Source organism: Hippocampus guttulatus, chromosome 17 (genome assembly GCF_054856545.1).
Source record: "Hippocampus guttulatus isolate MCC_2025c chromosome 17, RoL_Hgut_1.0, whole genome shotgun sequence".
In the NCBI taxonomy this organism is placed as follows: Eukaryota; Metazoa; Chordata; class Actinopteri; order Syngnathiformes; family Syngnathidae; genus Hippocampus; species Hippocampus guttulatus.
Window position 1 is genome coordinate 2,734,295 of NC_141277.1, and position 21,027 is coordinate 2,755,321.

The following is a 21,027-nucleotide window of genomic DNA, read 5'->3' on the forward strand; positions in this document are numbered from 1 at the left end:
CGTGAAATGGGACTTAAATTGAAGCCACACCGAAAGAAACAACACTGAAGTGTGAATGATTTAAAAATACAATTGGGAAGCTTTTCAACATCTAATGTCAACTCGCCACAAGGTTACAACGCACGATCTAATTTCAACGGTCACAACACTGTTCAAGGGCAATCGATTATTGTCATTCCACATCAAGTCTACACAAAGTCCGGAAAGGCAAGAGGAAATGATATTTGGTATACATGAGAAACCCAATGCCAGTGTTAACTGGCACCCGAACACGGCCCACAAGTGTGGGAACTCATCGAGTGCTTTCCAAACTGGCAGTTTTCAATGGCTCTCATACACTAAAAGAAGTCAAATTGGGAAAAAAAATCTTTGGTCGAAAAGCAAATGAAAGCCAAGGAATAGGCAAATTATGGTGTGCCTGTGGTCAACATTTTCTATCAATACCCCAAAAAAAGAAAAAAAAAAGCCTAAACAGCACACAGCTGGCAAAAATTACAGCTCCTGAAATTGCATTACGGTAAAAGCCATTTTGCATGTTCTCCGGCTTACATGGCGATTACAAAAAAAGCCCATGCCAAGGGATCTTTTTTAGCAGGCGCAGAGGGGAACAAATGAAAGCACATCACAGGGAGTCTTAGTGGGAGAACGTGTAGGGTGTGGATGCTCAAGTTTAGGATGTGATTCTGTCAAATTAAACATATTTGTATATTTAAAAAAAAAAAAAGCCTGACTCAGACGAGCCCAAATGTAGTGAGAAGACAAGGAAAGTCCTGGCAAATCGCCATCACAAAACACGATGCAGCAAAGAAAACGGATGGGAAGGAAAGTCAGAGAAGTCGGTCTCAGTTGGACGGCCTCGTGCGCAAAGGGAGCTGCAGTCAGGAAAGCACCAATTACAAATAATGAGCAGAAAAGAAATATAAGCAACACATGTATGCGCACGGCACATATTTCACGAAGCACTGCATCCACTTACGTGCATCTCGTATATTTTGCAGAAAGTCAAGTGAAAGCGTTCGCGTTGCACGGAAGAAATTCGAGAGCTGTCATTAGACAAATTTGGCAAAGTGAAGATGTTGATCTCGCAGAGTAATTTTGGTATTACCGTATTTTCCGCATTATAAAGCGCTTCGGAGCATAAGGCGCACCGTCAATGAATGGCCTATTTTAAAACTGTTTTCATATATAGGGCACGCCGCATGATAAGGCACATTGAATAGAAGCTACAATCATGGCTGCGGTTGCGTCATGAATCCACTAGATGGAGCTACGCTAAAGGGAATACAATATAGCTTTCTGTATAGAGCACCTTCACGACCGCTGCAGCTGTAACAAAGTGCTTTACGGAAAGAACATTTAAAATACTACATCCACGAAATATGAATATTGACACATATATGAAGCACATCGGATTATAAGGCGCATTGTCAGTGGACAAATGAAAAGTGGACCAACATCCACAGGTCACAATGATATTCCGAGGCAACTCTAAACCTTTGTGAGAAAGATGTATTGCAGATCATCAGGGAAATACTACGGTACTAAGAGATACTGAGTCATTGTCTGACTCCTGCCCCAAGATCTTCCAAATAAAGTAAAACTCTACTAAATAGCCTTTTTGCATACATAGAAAAAGGGTATAACTCTTTCAGTTTGGCTCCTGAAAAATGGCAGCAAAAACCGCATTTATGTTCTTTACAGTATAGTTTGACTACCAGCATTTAAAATAAATCAAACAACATAGCGAAAACCGAACCCGGTCTTCGATAAATTATTGGCAATAAATTGCAGTTTTGCGTTTTTTTTTTTAACACAGCATGTCCAGCACGAATAAAGTGTATTTATTTATCTCTTTTCTTTGGAGGAGTATGTCAAAAGATTTTATTTGTATTTCCTTGCACGGCTTTACATGCGCAATAAAACCGGCGTTGCTGGGGGGTGGGGAGGTGGAAAACATTGCGTATTTTACGCTTGTTTCCTTTTGAATTTTCATGAGGAATATAATAATAAATAATAATTTAAAAAATTCTTACAATAATAAGAAAAAAAATAATAATATAATAATCAACCTCAAACAAAAGACCGAACGGGACACGCGTGATCAAGATCCTACTTGGACTTAATCTTGGCTCAAACGTTGATGTTTATTGCCTGAGCGTGCTGTGTAATATGTCGTGAAAATCTACTACTGATAGGAATTAATTGCTCGTCAAAGGCAGCCAAGCTCCTTTGGCCGGCACCGCGACAGCTCCGTCGTTCAACGGCCTGGTTGTCATTATCATCGGTCTTCGCATTACTGTGCTTTTAAAAGCGGGCTCGCAAATACATATTCCGCTCCACTTATCCTCCGGACTGTATTCTTTTCTTCCGCCTCAAAACATATGCGCCACTCGTCCCATCGTTGCATAAAGTGGGCGATAGCAATTACAATATCGAGAGTGACAATGGGGATCTCGTAATCTCGGGGTTTCACTTTGAGTGATTGAGATTATCAATCAATTTGTCTCTTGCCAGGTTGGATCAGCGATTTATTTTCCGAGATGGGCACTCTGATTGGCGAGCTATCACTCCAGAGCGCAGCGTGCCCTCTTGCTCAAAGTCAGCTGGAAAATAGACACCGGCTCACTCGCGACCAAGGACGAGTGCTTTAGAGAATGAATGATTTGGTCCATAAAAGTGTTTTCAACTGTAATGTAGTGAGTGGTTAACATAGCAGACAGCGCCGCTGCAGTGGGATTGATTTCCACTTAATGCCCCATCCATTTGCCATTTGCCCTGCAATTGACTTGCGGCCCAGTCTTGGGGTGTAGGTATTAAAAAAGACGCCATGATTGAAGAAGTCTTCTGAGTTCGGGAGCATCTGGGATCTGGAATACAGTCAACATGCACTTTTATCGAAGTCGATTCAATAGTCCGTACTGAGGAAGGATTTATCGCTTTTGGTTTAGTACGGCAACTCATTCATTCTGACGTATGGGCAACTAGGAAGCACTTTGTAAGGAAAAAAAATAAAAATTATAATCGAAACTTTCTGACAAAAATGCAATGTTCCACCAACTTTAATTCTGATTCCGTCATAGACCAGCTGGTATATTCTTGTGTATTACTGCCAAGTCATCCTGAAGGATGCCTTACGACTATTTATGTTCCAAATGGCAAAATGAATCAGGCTTTGCGCCGGCGCAAATGCGTTTCGCTATCGATCATCATAAGTCATGTGTCGGATTCATCACGTTCAAAGATTTTTCTGTCATCGCTGCTGTCGTAACTGGCCCAGAACAAACACTAATGAATACCACGCGGGGCTTGTCAAAGTTCTATTCTATAGGCTGTATGACGGAGTGAGCATTGAAAAAGGTAAGCAACGCTACCGGCGTGTCTGTGAGGAGATAAAATGGGAGAGAATGGGGGGGGGGGGGATGCAGAAACCCCTTGGCCCCCTGCCTGCGATCTGCAATCTGCTGATGGCGAGGCTCGTGATGAGGAGGTGCACGGCATCCATTTTTAGCGATGAGGTCATCTTTAATTAACAAAACAAAGAGAGTCAGCTGTGTCACTCCAATCTGTTATCTGCACCGGCGCTCAAGGACGCCGGTTATCTCTCCATAATTCAATCTCTTTGAATGAGGGCTTATCGACGCAATTGTGCAATGACGCCGCGCTTACGTAAACGAGGCGAGCGGAATACCTGCTCGGAACATGAGGAAACGAGAAGAGACGTTCCAAATGTCATGGGCATGTCTGGCAGGAAATGGCAAGAGGAAAGTGCAAAGATCAAATGGTCGGTCCTGTTTTTGCGCTGCAAAAAATTCGCGGGTGTGAGATGACATCATTCCTGAGTCGCCTCCAGTTCTGCTACCTCTTTTCTCCTGCCCGTTATTCCCCACTGACTGCGGCTTTCCTACATTTTCGTACAACAACCGCTTCACACTTCCTGTCGATCCTTGCAGTCGCTCCTGACCAGCAAAAAAAAAAAAAAAAAAAAAAGTCAAGTCTCATGCAAATGTATTACACACAAAATGGGCCCATACGTTTTTAATTAGTATTAAAGAATGTGTACGTGTGCGGACATAAAAGTGTCGCCTGGGCCAAAGTGTGACATAAGGACACCGAATTAGCGGCTGACAAAACAATGGCATTGAGCAAAGGTGATGACGGAAGCCAGAAGCTTGTCCACATTCGTCACGTATACGAGGCGCCTTCCACTAAAGCGTTTTATTAGACACTTTTCCAAACGATTTTGGCACCTTCCCTTTTCCTTTTGGGAACTCACCATGAGAGAGAGAGGAAATACAGACATCCGACGTTACAGACTAGGTAAGAGGCTAATCATTCCCATGCAGTCAAAACATAACACGCAATTGACTGCAAAACAAACTGCAGGGGCAATAACAGTGCGAGGTGTTTTCTCTGCGTTTGCAAAGCGGACGCTTGAGGACCTGCGAAGTTTCTCTCGATTGGCGTGCGTACCGCCGTTCGATCAAACGTTGAGCTCATATTTGGAAATTGATTGACAATTTGAAGAGCGGTTTCAAAGGCCAATGCTTAAAATGCCAATTTATGGTCAATTGCAAAGGAAAAAGTTTGACAGCTAGCGTGCGTATGATCCGATGACCAGTTTCGACTTTTGTATCCAAGTTGCTTTGACGCGCCAATGTGGATGAAAGCCCAACCTGACACTCATAAATCAGGGCTGCTCATTCAAGTGGCCGCTCGGTGAACGCCGCCCCTGACTTGGTGTGCCATCTAGAGGCCGTCAAAGTAAGACCCAGTGATTTGGGTCTCTCCCGAGAGCACTCCCAAAGAGATATTTAAGGGGGGAAGGTAGTCCTGTAGGAAAGAGGAAACGTACACTCAATTTAAAAAATACTTTGAATCACGATACTAGGGCGTACTTACTCGAGAAGCAACTGTACTAAAGGAGAGAAACTATGAGGATCGAAGAGCCGAGAATTGATTTTACTGTGACCTCGCGGTAGGATCTCTGTCCTGAGTGCTGACTACTATTTGAGTCAACGTTGGAGTGAAGGACCACAGCGCCAATTCCACTTGAGCAAATTAGACACACGGTCACGCTTCGTGCTCAGTTCAATACGCCAAAGTAAACAATAATCCGACAACGATCCTTGATCAAAATTATAGGTGCGTACACGTACACACACACACACACACACACACACAGGATTTCAGCTGAGTGAGCATCAAAATAATCAGATGGATTTTTTTTGGGGGGGGGGGGGGGGTCATGATGCTACCACCCCAAAAGGTTATATCGGTGATGACAAAGCCCAAACGATGCCGCGGTTTGGTACAAACTCGTCTGCTCGGCCTGCCCATTAAAAAGTCAATCCTAATCATAAAGGCAATCACCCGTTTTTTTTTTGGTTGTTTTTTTTTTTTTCCATCACCAGACACAAGCCGAACCCCTCAACAAAGAGACCCTGGAACTGATTAAATCCATTCACATTATTTCCAGTGAGAGTGAATCGTTTGTTGTCTGATCAGCCTCCTGGAACACACTGCGGTCGACCTTAGTCGGCGCTGGAAGCCGGGCCCCAAATGACTTATCTCCCTTTCCTTGACACAGGAAGAAACAGGGCGGGCTGGCTTTCCCCTCAAACTACTCAAACACAGCTCATGTATGGAGTCCTTTCACTTTTACACACCCCGGCACACTCACTGGAGAGTGCACGCTGTGAAACAGCGAGTCACAATTTACATGCCAAAGGGGGATGAGTTATCATATTTGAAGACCGTAAATGCCATCACAACTCACCTTTACATTTGCTTTTATTCGGCACTTGGGATGATCGACTTCCATCTGCGCTGACCTCATCTTCACCTGCACTTCATCTCTGTGAGTCAGTGTTCCTCTCGCCACAGTTGCGGGAACAGGTGATCCCTCTCTGTCTGCTTTGAATCTAACGCCTGGCTCCAAACGTGTTTTTTTCGTTACGTCAGGGTCTGCGCATTTTGACGAAAATGACCTCCGGAGGGTGGTACTACGTTTTGAATCAACAGAATCGGATGAGCAAACAAATGTTCATTATCATCCATTCTGAGGTTGTTGTTTTTTTTTTTTTTTTAAATAGCACCTCCTCTGTCGTCGTATCGATTTTTAAGATGACGGGCGCGTCAAACGCTCTCGCCGCCCGTTGTCTCTATGCCGTGCCTTTCCACATTCCTGAGCATCTGTACTTAACTGCTCAAAATTTGCTTTCTTCGTGGTTTGGTCCAGGCGAGATGACTGCCTAACGCCACACACTGTCCTCACCTTCAGCTTTTCTACAAGGACGGGTCGATTGTTCCTCGCTAAGATGGCCACAGCCTCTCCGTGGACCATCTCTAAAGAGTTGCGGGGGATTATCACGGTTGTTGGGTGGAACAGTGTGCAAACATGTGAATTTAGTTGAATTTATTTTTTTTTGTTGATTTTTTTTTTTTTTTTTTTTTTTTGCTAAGCATTATGGTCATTTAGAAAAATCAGCTGATGGCCAGAGGTCCGGAAAACTTACTCCAACATGGGAAAGCAACTGGCTACTCAGTGCAATCGGATCCAAAACAATTTAGCTAATTCACTTAGCCAGAAATTTTTTTTAGATTTTACCAAGCAGATGCTTCCATAAATAAAAATTTAGCTAAGTGCATAACGGCTAATGATGAGCATCAGTCAGTGAGTGCTGCGTAGGTTTCTGCGACTTTTATTGCATTTCGTGACGCAGACGGTAACTTCTCTTTGAAGATTGGAAAAAATGGAAACAAGTTACTGACATCATTTGCTGTACAGTCAGTGAGGGTATTACAATCACTTTACCATCATCCATCCATCCATTTTCCGAACCGCTTGATCCTCACTAGGGTTGCGGGGGGTGCTGGAGCCTATCCCAGCCGTCTCCGGGCAGTAGGCGGGGGACACCCTGAATCAGTTGCCAGCCAATCGCAGGGCACACAGAGACGAACAACCATCCACGCCCACACTCACACCTAGGGACAATTTAGAGCATCCAATCAGCCTGCTATGCATGTTTTTGGAATGTGGGAGGAAACCGGAGCACCCGGAGAAAACCCACGCAGGCCCGGGGAGAACATGCAAACTCCACACAGGGAGGCCGGAGCTGGAATCGAACCCGGTACCTCTGCACTGTGAAGCCGACGTGCTAACCACTGGACTACCGGGCCGCCATCACTTTACCTAATTACCTATTATAGAATAATAATGATTAGTGGGAGAATATTTTTAAAATCAGCGACTAGGGACAGGATTGTGTTCCACGTTGCGAATTTGTGCGTCTGCGTGCAAAGGTGAAGGGACTTCATCGTCAAGATTTGTCCAGACTGCGGGAGGCGCTGATCACCGCGGATGCACGCGGCACTTAGCGACGTAGCCCAGTGCCGGGCAATGACATGAGCAGACACATGAAAAAAAGAAAAAAAAAAAAGAAATCCTGGAGTTCGGATCAAACAGGAGGTAGTCGCATCAGCGGCATTTTTTGGGGGGGGGGGATGCTGCCTTTAGAACACATCGCATTCACCGGCGAGACACCAAAGGACTTGGATGATTGCATTCATTCACGCAGGAAGCTGTGACACATGGAAAAAACACGAGTTTGAAAAAGACGCTTGTTCAATCGTTTGAATCAGTGTGGGAGGGAGAGAGGGAGGAGGGGGGGGGGGTGTACTCAAAAGTATACATCTAATCAGTCAATCACCGAGTTACAACGCTAGACCTCAGCTTCTCTCTTGATAGCCCTTTGACAGGACTGCACGTAGTGGGGGGGGGGGGGGGGGGGACAGGTACCATTTCCTCCCGCTACTCTCGTCTAGACAGCTCTGGCATTCAAAACAGGGCTCGAGAATCCGCGGACACGTTTCCGTGCACATTCCTCAAAGGGTGCACTCTTGACTGCGTGACTCATGCGCTGACATTTGCATGAACGTGCGTGTGCAGCTGGCTCCGATTCGCCAACCTCAAAGTCATTTTTGTTTCTTCGCCTCAGTAAGATAGCGTTCGCCGGAGGCAGGCGCTGCTCCCGCCGTTGACATAAGACCACGACACAGTGAGGGCTGCTTGACCGCTGTTTTTTCTACTCGTAGTCGAAAAAGTGCAAAAAAAAAAAAAAAAAACCACGCTGCCAACAAATGCATCGGTCAGAATGTGAATAAAATTGAATTCCAGAGGGGACTGAGAGGCACACTGCAGCAAAGTGGAGACTGCGGGCTCGGGGTCGGGACTCTTTTTCTACTTCTAAACGTTACTGCAAGAGACAGCGCAAAATGAGACACAATTGCCGCTTCCGCACCGTCTTCCTGGTTCAGTCCACATCAGATGTATCATGAAAGATTTGCTTTCTGACAAAACTGACTGAAAAGGGGACGCTGGCCTCTCCGAAGTGCACGTTCACACAGCAGTTTGCGGCGCTGACATCATTTGACGTGTGGAAATGTCAGCGTGGCGAAGGCAAATGCTTTCAACACAAAAGGCTATGCGGGCAGCGGGTTTCGGGTGATGAAATTTACAGTCTGCTTCTGATGACAGAAAATTCGGTGGTCAACTTCAATCCCCCCGTAAAAAAAAATAAATAAATGGGGGGGGGGCCACATTACACTAAATCAGGGGTGCCCACACTTTTTCAGCATGGGAGCTACTTATAAAATGACCAATTGCTCGTATTTATTTGCAAAGTATCCATCTATAAATGTACTTTGAACTGTTCACGTGTACATCATATGTGAGTGTCATATTGCGCAAAAGAATGATTGGAGATTTTTATTTTTTCCTTTTTTCCTTACGCTACTCTGATGCCTCGCACCGAATGGAAATGGCCAAGGGGCGGAGTCGGGACAGGAGCTGCGGATTGCGGGCCGCGCGGAACTTGGACTTATGAATGTTTTTATCAATGGCCCAAAAATGCAGCGCCACATTTCCCTCCTTGGGCCAGCCAGAAAGGCTCCGAGCGGAGTGACGCACGGCTAAGCCGGCCGTCCCCGTTGCCACCAACACCGCACCGACCGGCAGCCGCGACACGTCATCGGAGGGCCCCCGCCTCGCGCCGGTGATGGGGCGAGGAGTCGACCCAAACTTAGTTGCACCAAATGAGCCAAACCCAAACATCACGCTGTTTTCTTCCAAGTATTAGCCTCGACTAAAGCTTTGGATCAGGATTTTTCCGAACGATTGTCAAATACGGATTTCTGTAAATCAGGCAACTAATCCTTTATGGCGTGCGTACCCTCCTTTTCGATGTTAGATGTTAGGGAAAGGGCCCCGAATGCTTGAAACCATCACGCAGGCTTGGAAAATATGAACAAGGAAAAACGAAGAACTCCAGAAAACCACCAAGATACCCCTGAGCAAAGAATTTCTCAACAAAAAGGGCCGCAAAGTCGGTTAGCCAAGGAATGTGGGTTTCCTTGTCTGTCAAAGTCAACATGTTGAATGATTGGCGGCGTGAAATTGTTGTTTCGCTGTGTGTCCGAAAGGTGGGCGTGGCCGACTTGGCTCACAGAGATTCTAGCCGAGCTTTTGCTTTCATTAAAGCCGTCTTCAATTTTCCTAGGAAGCGCCTTGAAGATTAGCCCTCAAGAAAATGACAAGCAGGAAGATCGGCCAGTACCAATCCAATAATTTCCAAATAAGTCCGTGTAAGTGTGAGAAAATTATACATCTCAACACCGTGCGCCATTATTTGCTGAGTCCGGAGAACAAGATCTCATCATTTTAAGAGGCCCCCCTATTATTTCATAAATCTTCCCCAGCGATGCCATCCAAGTATGTATCAGCAATCTCTGTCCTGCCCGCGTCGGAGAACAATGGCGGCGTTGAGCAAGCGCCCGTTTTCAGCATTTACCGTCAAAAAAAGTCAGGCCATCCGATTTCACGGCGGTCGCCGCCGAAAATTCACAGCGGACCATGCGCATGGAAGCCATTTGCCGAATGAACTGCTGCTCCATGCAAATTCACTCTCATAACCATGCATATGTTTTTTTTTTTTTGAAGGCATCATTCCGCTAGTTTTTCAGAGCTGCGGGCGAAAGGCGCTGCATAATCGCCTACGGCATAAAGGGAAGAGGGGGGTGAAAAAAAAATGTGAAAAATGAAGATAAAGATGTCTAATCTATATTACATGCTTTGCAACGACATGATTTATAGCGGTGACTGGCACATTGCAGAGTGAGTCACCCACACCATCTGCCCCTTCCAACCACCTTGCTGGGGCCCGCGTGCTTCATCAGCACTCCTCCCAAGGGTGATGGATGGCCTGTCCATACTCCTCAATGACTAAAGCCAACTCCTTCCACACCAATATTACTCAATTCCTATCGCCCTTCCTCTGACTCACTCCCGGATCCTTGGAAGCGCCACGGCTACTTTAGCAATTACGCAGCAAAATGAGGGTCAGCAACGTTGGTGCCACGGACCGCATTTTCTTTGATGATCTAAGTTCATGCAAGGCACTCAGCTCGAATCGCTCAGCGGTTCCTTACGAAGAAAAACGGGATTCGCAGGTGTACGCGCACCAAATAGCCACATATGGTGCAAATTACTCAAGTGCAGGGTGTTGGAGACGTCGAGAGGGTTTCTTGGACAGTGGACGGTGCGGCTTTGCCACCGTTACATGCGACGCATTTATTGTCTTCTGACCAGCCAATCGGAGGACACAAATAGATGCACAAACATTTACACAAGACTCGGGGACTTTCTTATTCTTAAAGGCCTGTTAGTTACCATGCTAAACTGTTAGCACTGCTAACCTTTGTTTAGCTTTTTGGTGTTTTGCGTCATGCTAACCCGTTTTGCGCTACTCCAGCACTTAATGGCGGAGAATATCAGCAGTGTTGTTGTTGTGTAAACTGGCCGTCTGCTCCAAAAGTTGTTTCCTTCATTTGTTCTTTTTACGTCATCCTAAACTGTTTGTAGTATTACAGCATTTTAGCGCTGATCTATTTTTTATTTTTTTAGCTGAGAACATCAGCACGACCGGACTTGCGCTGTTCATTTACGATGCGACAAATGTTTTTCTCGATTTCCAATTAGCTTGCCTTGACGAGGTATTACTTTCACTTGAATTTTAACCAAACGTCAAACCTTTCATTCCCTAAATTGCTGGTGTGCTTGTAAAATTTTGTCTGGCATTTGTAAGAAGTTTGAAAGACATAAATAATGAGAATCGGTAATACTAAGACCTTTTGGAGAATCAAATCAATTCCCAGACCATAAACATGGACGCACAAAACATTGCGGAGTGATCACGTCAGAGTCCACTCGACTTGCTTATCGTCTCGACATAACGAAGATATCATCTTCAACGCCGCACCGTTTAGAAACATGTGGTAAGTCTCCACACTTTAATTAATCTGACAGCCTGTTTACATTTTCGATGCTAATGTTTGGTTTAGTCACAGATTTTTTTTGGGCTCCGGTCAACTATGGACTTCTCATACAGTCCTCGGCTCGAATCATTTTCGATCCAGTCTAATTTCATACCTGTGTAGATCTCGGCCTCGGAGGGGTCTTCCACCCGTTTGTGCTGGATGATGTAGTCTGAAACTTTGCAGCCAATCAGGGGCTCTACGTCCAACCACTCCAGGGCTACCATTGTGCTCGACGGCTCCAGGTAAGGAGCGAGGCGCAAGCTGAGGAAAATAAGAACGCATGTGACGAGGGAATCGAACACAGTGACCATCTGGTCAGGATGTATTATAAAAGCAAACACAACTGCGCATTCAAATGATTATCAATACATCACGTGTCATTGCTTTAAGTGTGCTGAAACGGTTTGCTGTTCCGATATGTACCAAACTGTGGTGGAAACCACGTGATATTTCCCTTTCAACCGGGGGAATTTAAGCCACGGGACCTGGATGAGAACATGTTCTCATCAGATCTGATTGACAGCTGTGAGGACTTTGGGAACTGTCCCCCGTGTCCGGATGTGTGCGCCTGGAACGGCGCATCCGTGCACGCATCCCGAAAATCACTCTCGCACGTGCGCGTGTTCTGCGGTGGCATGGCATCGCCTCCCACTTACACCGGCTGTCTGAGGGGACTGCAGTTCGGCAGGCCGTCTTCGCTGAAGGCACTCAGGTCACAGCGACACCAGTTATCGATGACGTCGCCCTTTCCGGCACACCAGTATGAGCTCATTGTGGCGCTCTTGAAGGCCTGTGAAGGGTAATAGGTGAGAGAAACGCAATTATCTCCGGGAACATGCACTGCCTGTCCATCGGCGTGTACTCCCGACCTGCCCCACGGTCTGAGCACACACACAAGCAGGAGAATCGTTAGACTTCTTCCTATATGATCGCCCTCCTCCAGTCACTTGCTTTTGCACGCTTCCAAAAATAAATCACGGGCATTTAAGTGAAAAGCCTGAAACGAGCCGAAATGTCCTTCAGTGCAGAAATATTCTCTTTATAAAAAAAGGTCTGGGGCTCACTGAGATAGTAAGCGCAGTTCACGCGCACGTAGACAAAAAGACCTTTTCAATTGCACTGCTCCCAATTACTGGAAGCGGGGAACATTTCACTAACATCGTCCATCTTACGCTTGCGATATCATAGACGTATAATGACACTTTCATGATGGAGGTGTGAATGCCCCCCCCCCCCCCCCCCCCCCCATCCAAGCGTTTCGACGTCTAGGTTTGTGTGGTCGTCTGTCTACGGCGGCGGCGGGAGGAGGAGCGGGGGAGTTTGTCAGGAGATGACATCATCCCCTCATGTCTCCTTGTACTGCTTCATTAACAGCTGAAAGCCCCAAAAAAAAAAAAAAAGAAAAGAAATGTATGAGGCTCAGCCATTCTTTAAAAGGCAGTGAAATGCCAATGTGAGCCGTCGAGGCAGTAAAATATAATGTTAGGGCTTCCCTTTGAGCCACTGGAGCGACAGTGGGAGTTCAGGGGAGTGCACAAGCACTCTGGCTCCCCCTGTCACGCAATTGGATCAATGGAGCACTCGCTTTTATTTATGTGGCCTTAACTTAACTTTGGACAAGTGCTTGATCACAGTCACGAAAATAGGACACCGGAGCCACACACGGAAACATTATCGCCGGGTACCAGGCGCCCGACATCGAATCACAAAGAGGAGCCGCTCCTTTGTTCACCATGAGGAAAAGCAAGGAAGGCCTCTTGAAGACCACCGCGCTATCTGGCTCGGTCGGCAACGCACGCGCAACAAATTTATTGTGGATTTCCGCCATTGTTTCATGCCGATGGAGCAATGCCAAAGTCACCATGCACAAAGGTAGACAAAAGGAACGTTCCAAGACCTTCCCGGCAGAGGTGGGAGGAAGTAACAGACGTGAAAGTCGCAAAAAATACATTCCATAATTCGTTGAGATAAACATGCATCGTATATTAATCTATATTAATAAGGGGGTGGGGGGTGGGGGAGGGAGACCCGGCGATGCGCGGTGCTGCTGTGCCATCGTGATTCTTGGCGAGCAGCGAAAATTGACTGTGGAGACAAATGAGATGGCCACAGCAAATGTCTTGGAGCAAACAGGTGGCTGTGGTCTCCAGTTTTTTTTTTTTTGGGGGGGGGCATGCACAGCGCGAACAAATGATAACTTGCATTCTCAAAAAAAACAAAAATCAAAAGGCACACCGTGTTGAAAATCTGAATTTTTGGAAAAAAATACAAGTAAATGTGATGAGGGAATTGAAATCAGATTTTCACACACAGACAGTATGACTTCTCGCAAACTTCATGTCAAGGTCAATTCAAGGTCAAGTTTTCGCCGAGCGAGCCGCAAGTCATAAAATGGACCACCTCAGTCTGACTGGAGTCAAGTCATGTGACTTCAGTCAGCCGCCACTGCGTACACGGATACGGCGTTGCTTGCCGTGGCGCAGGTCCTTCAGTTCTAGGGTGAATGTGACCCGAGTAAGCGACATCCAAGTCCAACTGGGGGAGGCCACAATCACAACAACAGAGAAATGAGCAGCGTCTGCCGGGTACAAAAGAGGAGAGCAGAACAAGCGTGTCCTGCTTTTACTATACTTCTTGGCATGTGGCCGTTGGCCTCAGAAAGGAGGAAAACGTTATCTTATCGGTGATGAATCTGCTCGACCGACGACAAGGGCCCGCGCCATGCATGCGCCGCTATTAGATTCCTCAAAAAACAAACAAACAAACAAACAAAACAAAACAAAGAGCCCATATGGCTCTGCACGACTACTGCATATGGCTGCACATGTGAAAAATAGACAAAGCGATTGATTATCACCGTCTTTATGTTTGACAAGTAATGCATGCCAGTCCCCCACTGGCTAAACGGGGATTGCAACGGTGCTTTTAGGAATTAGGCTGGTGCCCTGACACACACACACAAAAAGTACTTGATTTTCAGTTCGACGTGATTAAAATGTGTTAAACTAACACAGATCTTTTTTTTTTCTTTTCACAGGAAAATAACATGGGTTTACCACATTTGAATTATGTGTAACCCATGTACATTTTCCAATTCAGTAAATCAATGGATCTTCCTTTTTTTTTTCCCCAGCAAGAGGGTTGAAAGGGCTTACGCGCCGGTGACTCGAACAGATCCAGTAATTGGTGCTTTTTTTTTTTTTTTTTGGTTTATGTGTGAGTTTCCTATTGAATTACATTTAATAAAGGGCAGTGAGCAGTGAAAGCCACACACACCTTTGTTCCTATTCGACTATCCATTTCTACTCCGCTTATCCTCACGTGGGCCGCGGGGGGCTGCTGGGTGCTATCCCAGCTGACTTCAGGCACCCTGAACTAGTTGACAGCCAATCGCAGGGCACACGCAGGCGCGCAACCCTTCGCCCTAACGAACGGAGACAGTGTTCCATTCACCTGCCACGGGAGGAAACCGGAGTACCCGGACAAAACCCACGCAGGCGCGGGGAGAACATGCAAACGCCACACAGGAAGGCTGGAGCCGGAATCGAACCCTGCACCTCTGCGCTATGAGCCGGATGTGCTGACCAGTCGTCCGCCGTACTGCCCCCTATTCTACTATTCTATACTATTATTACAGAAGTAAGGCTTTGGGTTAGTCATGGCATGCAGTGGAAGCGAGGGAGGCGCACGTGCCGTTGCTGCGACTTGATAAAGGGGTGATATCTTGTACTTTATTGATTATCCCTAGATGCATTTCCCAGCACACTATAGAGGCACAGACTATACATTCTGGATGTCCACGTTTGCTTTCAGCATCAGTCGATGGCCCTCCGTTTCTCCCTTTTCGCAAATATCTCTCAAGACGATCAATATCGGAATGAATTGAGTTGAAGTAATTGCATTTCAAAGTCTTGATGATGATACTTGAGCATCAGCAACAACTCCAGCTGCAAAATTCTGAGCCTTGACGTCACGTATAGCCCCTCCGGCAGACTCGCTGGCACCCAAACACTCTTTGGACCTTTCATTTTCGTCAAAGGCTGATGTGACTTACAAGAAGGCCACTGTGACCTCTTTAATGTATTAATCAGTTTGCCCGCTATAAACTGACCACATTACTGTCCGTCTTTAGCGGCTAATACAAGAAAACACTGGCCAGCTGGCCCGCAGTATTCATTTATAAAGTGATCCCCGGTGGTGGTAAAGAGTCAGCCTACGCAGGAGATTGCCAATGGTGAATGAAGAGGGTGGGGGGGGGGGGGGGTTGTGTGTACCGACATATGTGTGTTTACGGGGTAATTTCCATCGGTCGGTCCCGATGAGGTCTCGTCAAAATAGATCTAAAAAAAAAAAAAAAAAAAGGGGTGTAATTTGCATTCCAGCTCTGAAGTGGGCACTATATCTTCGTAAGGAAGCACTCCAAGCATGCTGACCTTTTTCAAATGTGTATACATCCTTAATGTCTAATGAAACTAAGTTAATGAGATTTTCATCCGGAGTAAAAGAAAATACAGGATTAAAAACTGGAACCTCCAAAAAATTTTGAGATACTGTACATACGTTTGTATCTTGGCAGGTAAGCAACAGAGAAATAGCCTTGTGAGACATCATTCTTCTTTTGAGTGGATTTGAAACCATTTCTCGGAGCTGGCTTGTTGCAGTCGTACTTGTCAAACGGCAACAAGCACTTTTCTGGAAATTGATTATGTCAGGCTACCTCTGCATTTTAATAAATGCCCTCAAGCTCGGTTTCTCGGTTGGTCTCTACGAGGAGGCAACCTGGGCTTTTTGTATCTTTAGAGCCAATTGTTGACATTAAAGGCATCGGTGTTGATTTGTATCTGGATTTGGACGGTGCCTCTTTGAGACGAGCCCCCGTGAATGACGGCAGTTGTGCGCAAGCATGGCAGCAGCTCGCCTTCAAGATATAGCGCGTTCTTAGCCGCTAAGATCAAAAGCATTTGGCTCGAAGGGCCCACCATAACTCAAACACGGCAACGCAGGGCTACTGGCGAGCGAATATTAACCATGGCGTTTTTCCCGAATATCCCCAAGGGTGCTTAGTTACACGCATGCCGCAGGTGATGCCGTTATTCAAGATCGCCGTTCCAAGAGCGGCTCCAGTCAAGACCCGGCATAATCCTGACCAGTTTGAGATATGATTAACTTAAGAGCACAAGCGCTGCGTCGCCAAGGAAGTGAGCCTATCACCGTAATGTCTTCCTTTCTCATCAACTGCCGTAAAATGACGACCAAGCATATAAGTTTATGTCGTGCTCTAGCAAACTATAAAGAAGGTTCAATGCCAGATTGCACTTCTGAGGGTGTCGTCACCTGACCCCATTTTTTTGTTTAATGTTCTATATACGGTTTACGCAGAAGTGCAAAGTAGATCAGCTGTGACCTGTGCTTAAAAAAAAAAAAAAAAGAGAGAAAACACTTGGGTGAGAAGCAACTGCCAGAGTCATAGACCAGAAAAAAATGGTCACCTCAACCTCACCTACATGATTGTCTATAAACGAGTCATGCTGTGGTTAAAATATGGCTTTTTTTAACCCCCCCCCCCCCTCCAAAAAAAACCTTAAGATGTTGCCAGAGCATTCCACTCACTTTATATTCACTGATAAGATTTTGTAAGGTCTAAAATAGTATCAAACAATTTAAAGTGCACGGCAAAACCAATCGGGTGGGGGGGCGGGGGGGGGGGGTGCCCTTCATATCCATCAGACATCAATTGAGCTTCTCGGAGCCATGACCAAAAACTCTGGCGAGCTTCAGGGGCAGCAGAACATTGTATTACAAGAGTAATCATCAACTTACCAAGTATTTAAAGCAAATTCCACATTCTGTGTGGATGAGGCTTGCACATTTCTGCGTGTTCCAACTGGGTCTTATTGCCATGAAATTGAGATGGTATTTCATTTGCACTTCGAGTCAGGAGCGTCATCTTGTTCCAGACAGAAATGTCAGCTTTGCCCCATAAAAATCCACATTTTTACCCTCTGCAACATCTGCCAAAGAAGGCAAAAAAGGGGAATGATTTTTGCGTCGGTTCTGGGAACACGTTGGAAGGATCGTCTTATTACTCCGGAATTTAGTCTTTTAAATATTTTTGGGAGGCTGCAGGGGTTTCATGGCTGATCCCATGTGACTTTATCAAACAAAGCACTGAAACATGTCGGCTGTCATTTCACTTCCTGCTCATGCAATCATTGGTCGGACTACTTGTCAGTCATTACTAGCAGCACCATAGATTGGTCGGTTCTGTCACGGCGACTCCCTTCAGGGCCTTCCTTCAATATGGAGGAACTGCACCCGACTGGCCCCTCAAGTTCCTGTTCATACAATAATTGGCCAGCGTACTTGTCAGCCACTACCGACAGCATCTTTCATCAACTGGCCATTGTGCCGCCGTTGTAAAGTGTAATGTCAACGGCAACACGGGTCGCGGGAAATAAAATGTCCAGTCGGAATTTCATAACGTCTCTTGTGCAGTGACTTGCTTTGCTCTTTCGGCGGCGCCTTTATTCGCTGCGTCTGAGGTGTAAAACTTTAATGACGGACGTGTCTGCCATTTTTACGACTGTTCATGCGGGCATTAGCCAGTCAGCTTGTCAGTCATTCATGGCAGCGTCTTGATGAGTTAGTTCTGTGCCCGCATCTTCGCGCAGTAATTGCAAAGTGGGGAACTAAGCTGCTGGATTTGACGGCATCAGTCGACATGTACAGTATTCATCCCTCGCATGACTTCCATTTGGCTTGAGTATTTAATTATTGCTGCATATTCAAATCATTTGTCCGCATGGCTTGTCTTGCTTTGTTGAGGGTTTGAAATCATGCTCATGCTGATTTATATACCGCACTTGATTTCCCATACGCAGTACTCATCTAGAGTTTTCTTCTTACATCATCCAACCTGCTCATGAGGAGAGCAACTACTGTACTCCACTATTTTTATTTATTTTTTCAGTCCTGCCCAAAAATGAAAATAATTAAATAAAAGAAGAACAAGCTCATCACGGAGAAAGCTTTTGCAACATGGCAGCTGTCTTTCCTGATCGAGGCAGCCAAGTAGAAAGAAGTCTCAAAGGTGTGTGTGTGTGTAAAAGACACACACACACACGCGGGCTCACACACACCCACACGCAGATACCGAAAGAGCAGTTGTGTGCCTTTCGAGTGCTTTCGTTTAATAAATGCTATACCGTACTTTTTGAATGTGCCTTTCAGGCTATAGCAGCAGTTGCACTTGCAAGGGCCAAGAACAGAAGCAAAAGGAAGTTAAAAAAAAAACTGGTGATGGACTCCCCCTCCCTCCCTAGGGGTCGATGACATCAATAAGAAGCTAATAATCCTGCCCGGAGCTACCTCACAAGAGCAATCCAGTGCAGTCCAGACCACCTCCTCCACATACATTTAACTCTGTATATCCCCACAGGACCATAGCTATAGACGCAAGAGGGGCGGGGTTAGGAAAACGAGGGAACGGAGACATTTTCGCTCCACTTCACGTTTGGTTATCGATGAGGCCCACTCGGGTTTGTCTGCTATTGATTGCGCTTTTTCTTTGGGGCTGCGGTGTTTGTTATGGGAGGCACGCAGTTTGCAAAGCTTTGTTATTGTGTACGCGTGCATGCCCTGTTTTGTTTGTTTCGGATGTTGTTAGGTGAGGCGTTTAGAGGCCTGAGTAGGGAACGCATAAACTAGTTGCAAATACTCGCCGTACAGACAGAGACATGCACCGTGTGAGAGCAAAGGTGAACGCAGAATTGAGCAAAAAATGGGCTCAACTAATTTCAACATGACATCATCATAACCTGCACCTCCCTCCCCCACACGTTCCTTTGTCTTATAAACGCAATCTCCTGTGATTGACGTCCACGGTCCAAACATTTGGCTATTATGCTGATGCTTTCTTACATATGGCGGCCAAGGCTTGTTTGGACGTAAACACGCACGCACACACACACAGACTGTGACTTGCTCACAAAGAGAGAAAACCATGATGTCATCTTTTTTATGCCCGCTGTATCGCTGGGCCCATTTACTAAAGATTTACCAGATAATGCCCCCTAGAGGCGATGGGTTGAAACGGCCCACCTAAATGCCTCAAGATGCATTGTCAATGATGAGCATAAATAATACAAGGTACATTAAGAAATGAAGTCCAACTTTCCAACTAGTGACGCATTACAGTGATCCAGAAAAAAAAAAAAACGGCATCATAACAAGATTTCAGTAGGAGATGGTGGGATCTCCTTTCAAGGATGACAAAGCTGTACTGGATCTGGAGTGGGCCACATTTATCACAGAATACGGTCCTAAAACAAGTTAGCTAAAAATGCATGAGAGTCCATAATGAGAAGAAGTGCCGTGAATAGATGCCTTGGGGAAAGTGATTCCATTCTCGGGCCCTGGCCTGGTCAACTAAGATCTTGTCCTGGTCGTTCGGTGCAAAATCCATTCAGCAACATCTTCAGACGCAGCCACCTAGCCCCCTCTCCAAGCAGGAGAGGAGGGGAAGGAGAGAGGAGAAGTGGCAGTAAAAGAGGCCGACATGCATGTTAACTAGACGCCAGAGTGTAATCATGAATTTTAAGTCAAAATTTGAACATCTCAGTTAATACGAGATCATTACGCTGTTGTGCTTTTAATGTTTTCAAGAATGTTCTAGACGAATAGGAGATTCAAGGGGCATGCGGTGCACGAGTCCATACTCACGTTTATTTGGCTGGAGCTTTGGAAACGAAGGCAGTAGGAAAGAAGAACAAATGAAGATCCTCGTTGGTGTCCGAGCAGTGGTGTAGCCCCTTTAAGTGGGGGCTCAGCTGGACTGACCACAGTCACGCTGGCGGCTAAGCTGCAATAAGCTTGGTTCACAAATGCGGATCGACACAATCCAAACTGAAGAGCACGTGAATATTTTCAGCGTGCATGCGCACCTGCGCACCGCTTAATTACACCTCGAACGAAGGGGTTGGCATTAATAAAATGAATGAATGAAGAAAGAAAGAAAAAAGAAAGAAAGATGTTTTGCAAGGGGCGTCAAGCGCTCAGTTCAGAAGTAGTTGGCTTAGGAACTATGCGTGAGGGAAATGGGCGTATCATGTTGTCGGGACCCTACAGTATGAACCAAAAAAATCCAACTAAAGTTTAAATTAGGTCGTTGGTTTCTGAGCATCTAATATAATACCCATACTATGGCATATTATAAGAGTCTGACCTCTTTGGTGACGTTGTCCTGGACCAGGCTGTAGAGAGGCACCACGCGGCTGACGTCCAACAGGACGGGGATGGGCGAGGGCGGCTCACCGCCCCTGCCACGGCCCCTCGCCACCATGCCTCCTGCCGCCCCGGCCTGGTGGTGGCACAGGTGACAGCTGAGTGGGCAGCTGCCCTTTTCCTCGCAACGGATGTCCACACCACTGACCGCGTCGTCGGACAGCAGCTGGCTCTTCTGCAACGCTGCCAGGTAGCTAATAAAGGGCACCGATTTCAGCTCATGACGCCCGCTGCCGCCACCGAGCCCTTGCTCTGTTGCCTCTGGAAGAGAAAACAAGAACAAGTATCCGTACAAGAAACTGCTTAATGTCTCCATCTGGATTGACTCTTTTGCTCAAGAACCACCACCTCGAAACGCTCCCTGTCACCAGC

The 21,027-nt window shown here is 46.2% G+C and overlaps 1 protein-coding gene across 5 annotated transcripts in view; it reads right to left on the reverse strand.

The window, feature by feature from the left end:
• Window positions 1–21,027, reverse strand: part of astn2 (astrotactin 2) — a 132,442-nt gene that overhangs the window by 15,771 nt on the left and 95,644 nt on the right. For 4 of the 5 annotated variants that reach the window (XM_086134387.1, XM_086134385.1, XM_086134388.1 and 1 more), the window contains exons 17-19: window positions 20,597–20,916; window positions 12,030–12,163; window positions 11,486–11,634 (exon numbers count right to left, since the gene is read on the reverse strand). In XM_086134387.1, coding sequence (XP_085990513.1) covers window positions 11,486–11,634; window positions 12,030–12,163; window positions 20,597–20,916 — 603 coding nt within the window. The remainder of the gene's footprint in view (window positions 1–11,485; window positions 11,635–12,029; window positions 12,164–20,596; window positions 20,917–21,027) is intronic. The other variant, XM_086134389.1, reaches the window with a different exon arrangement.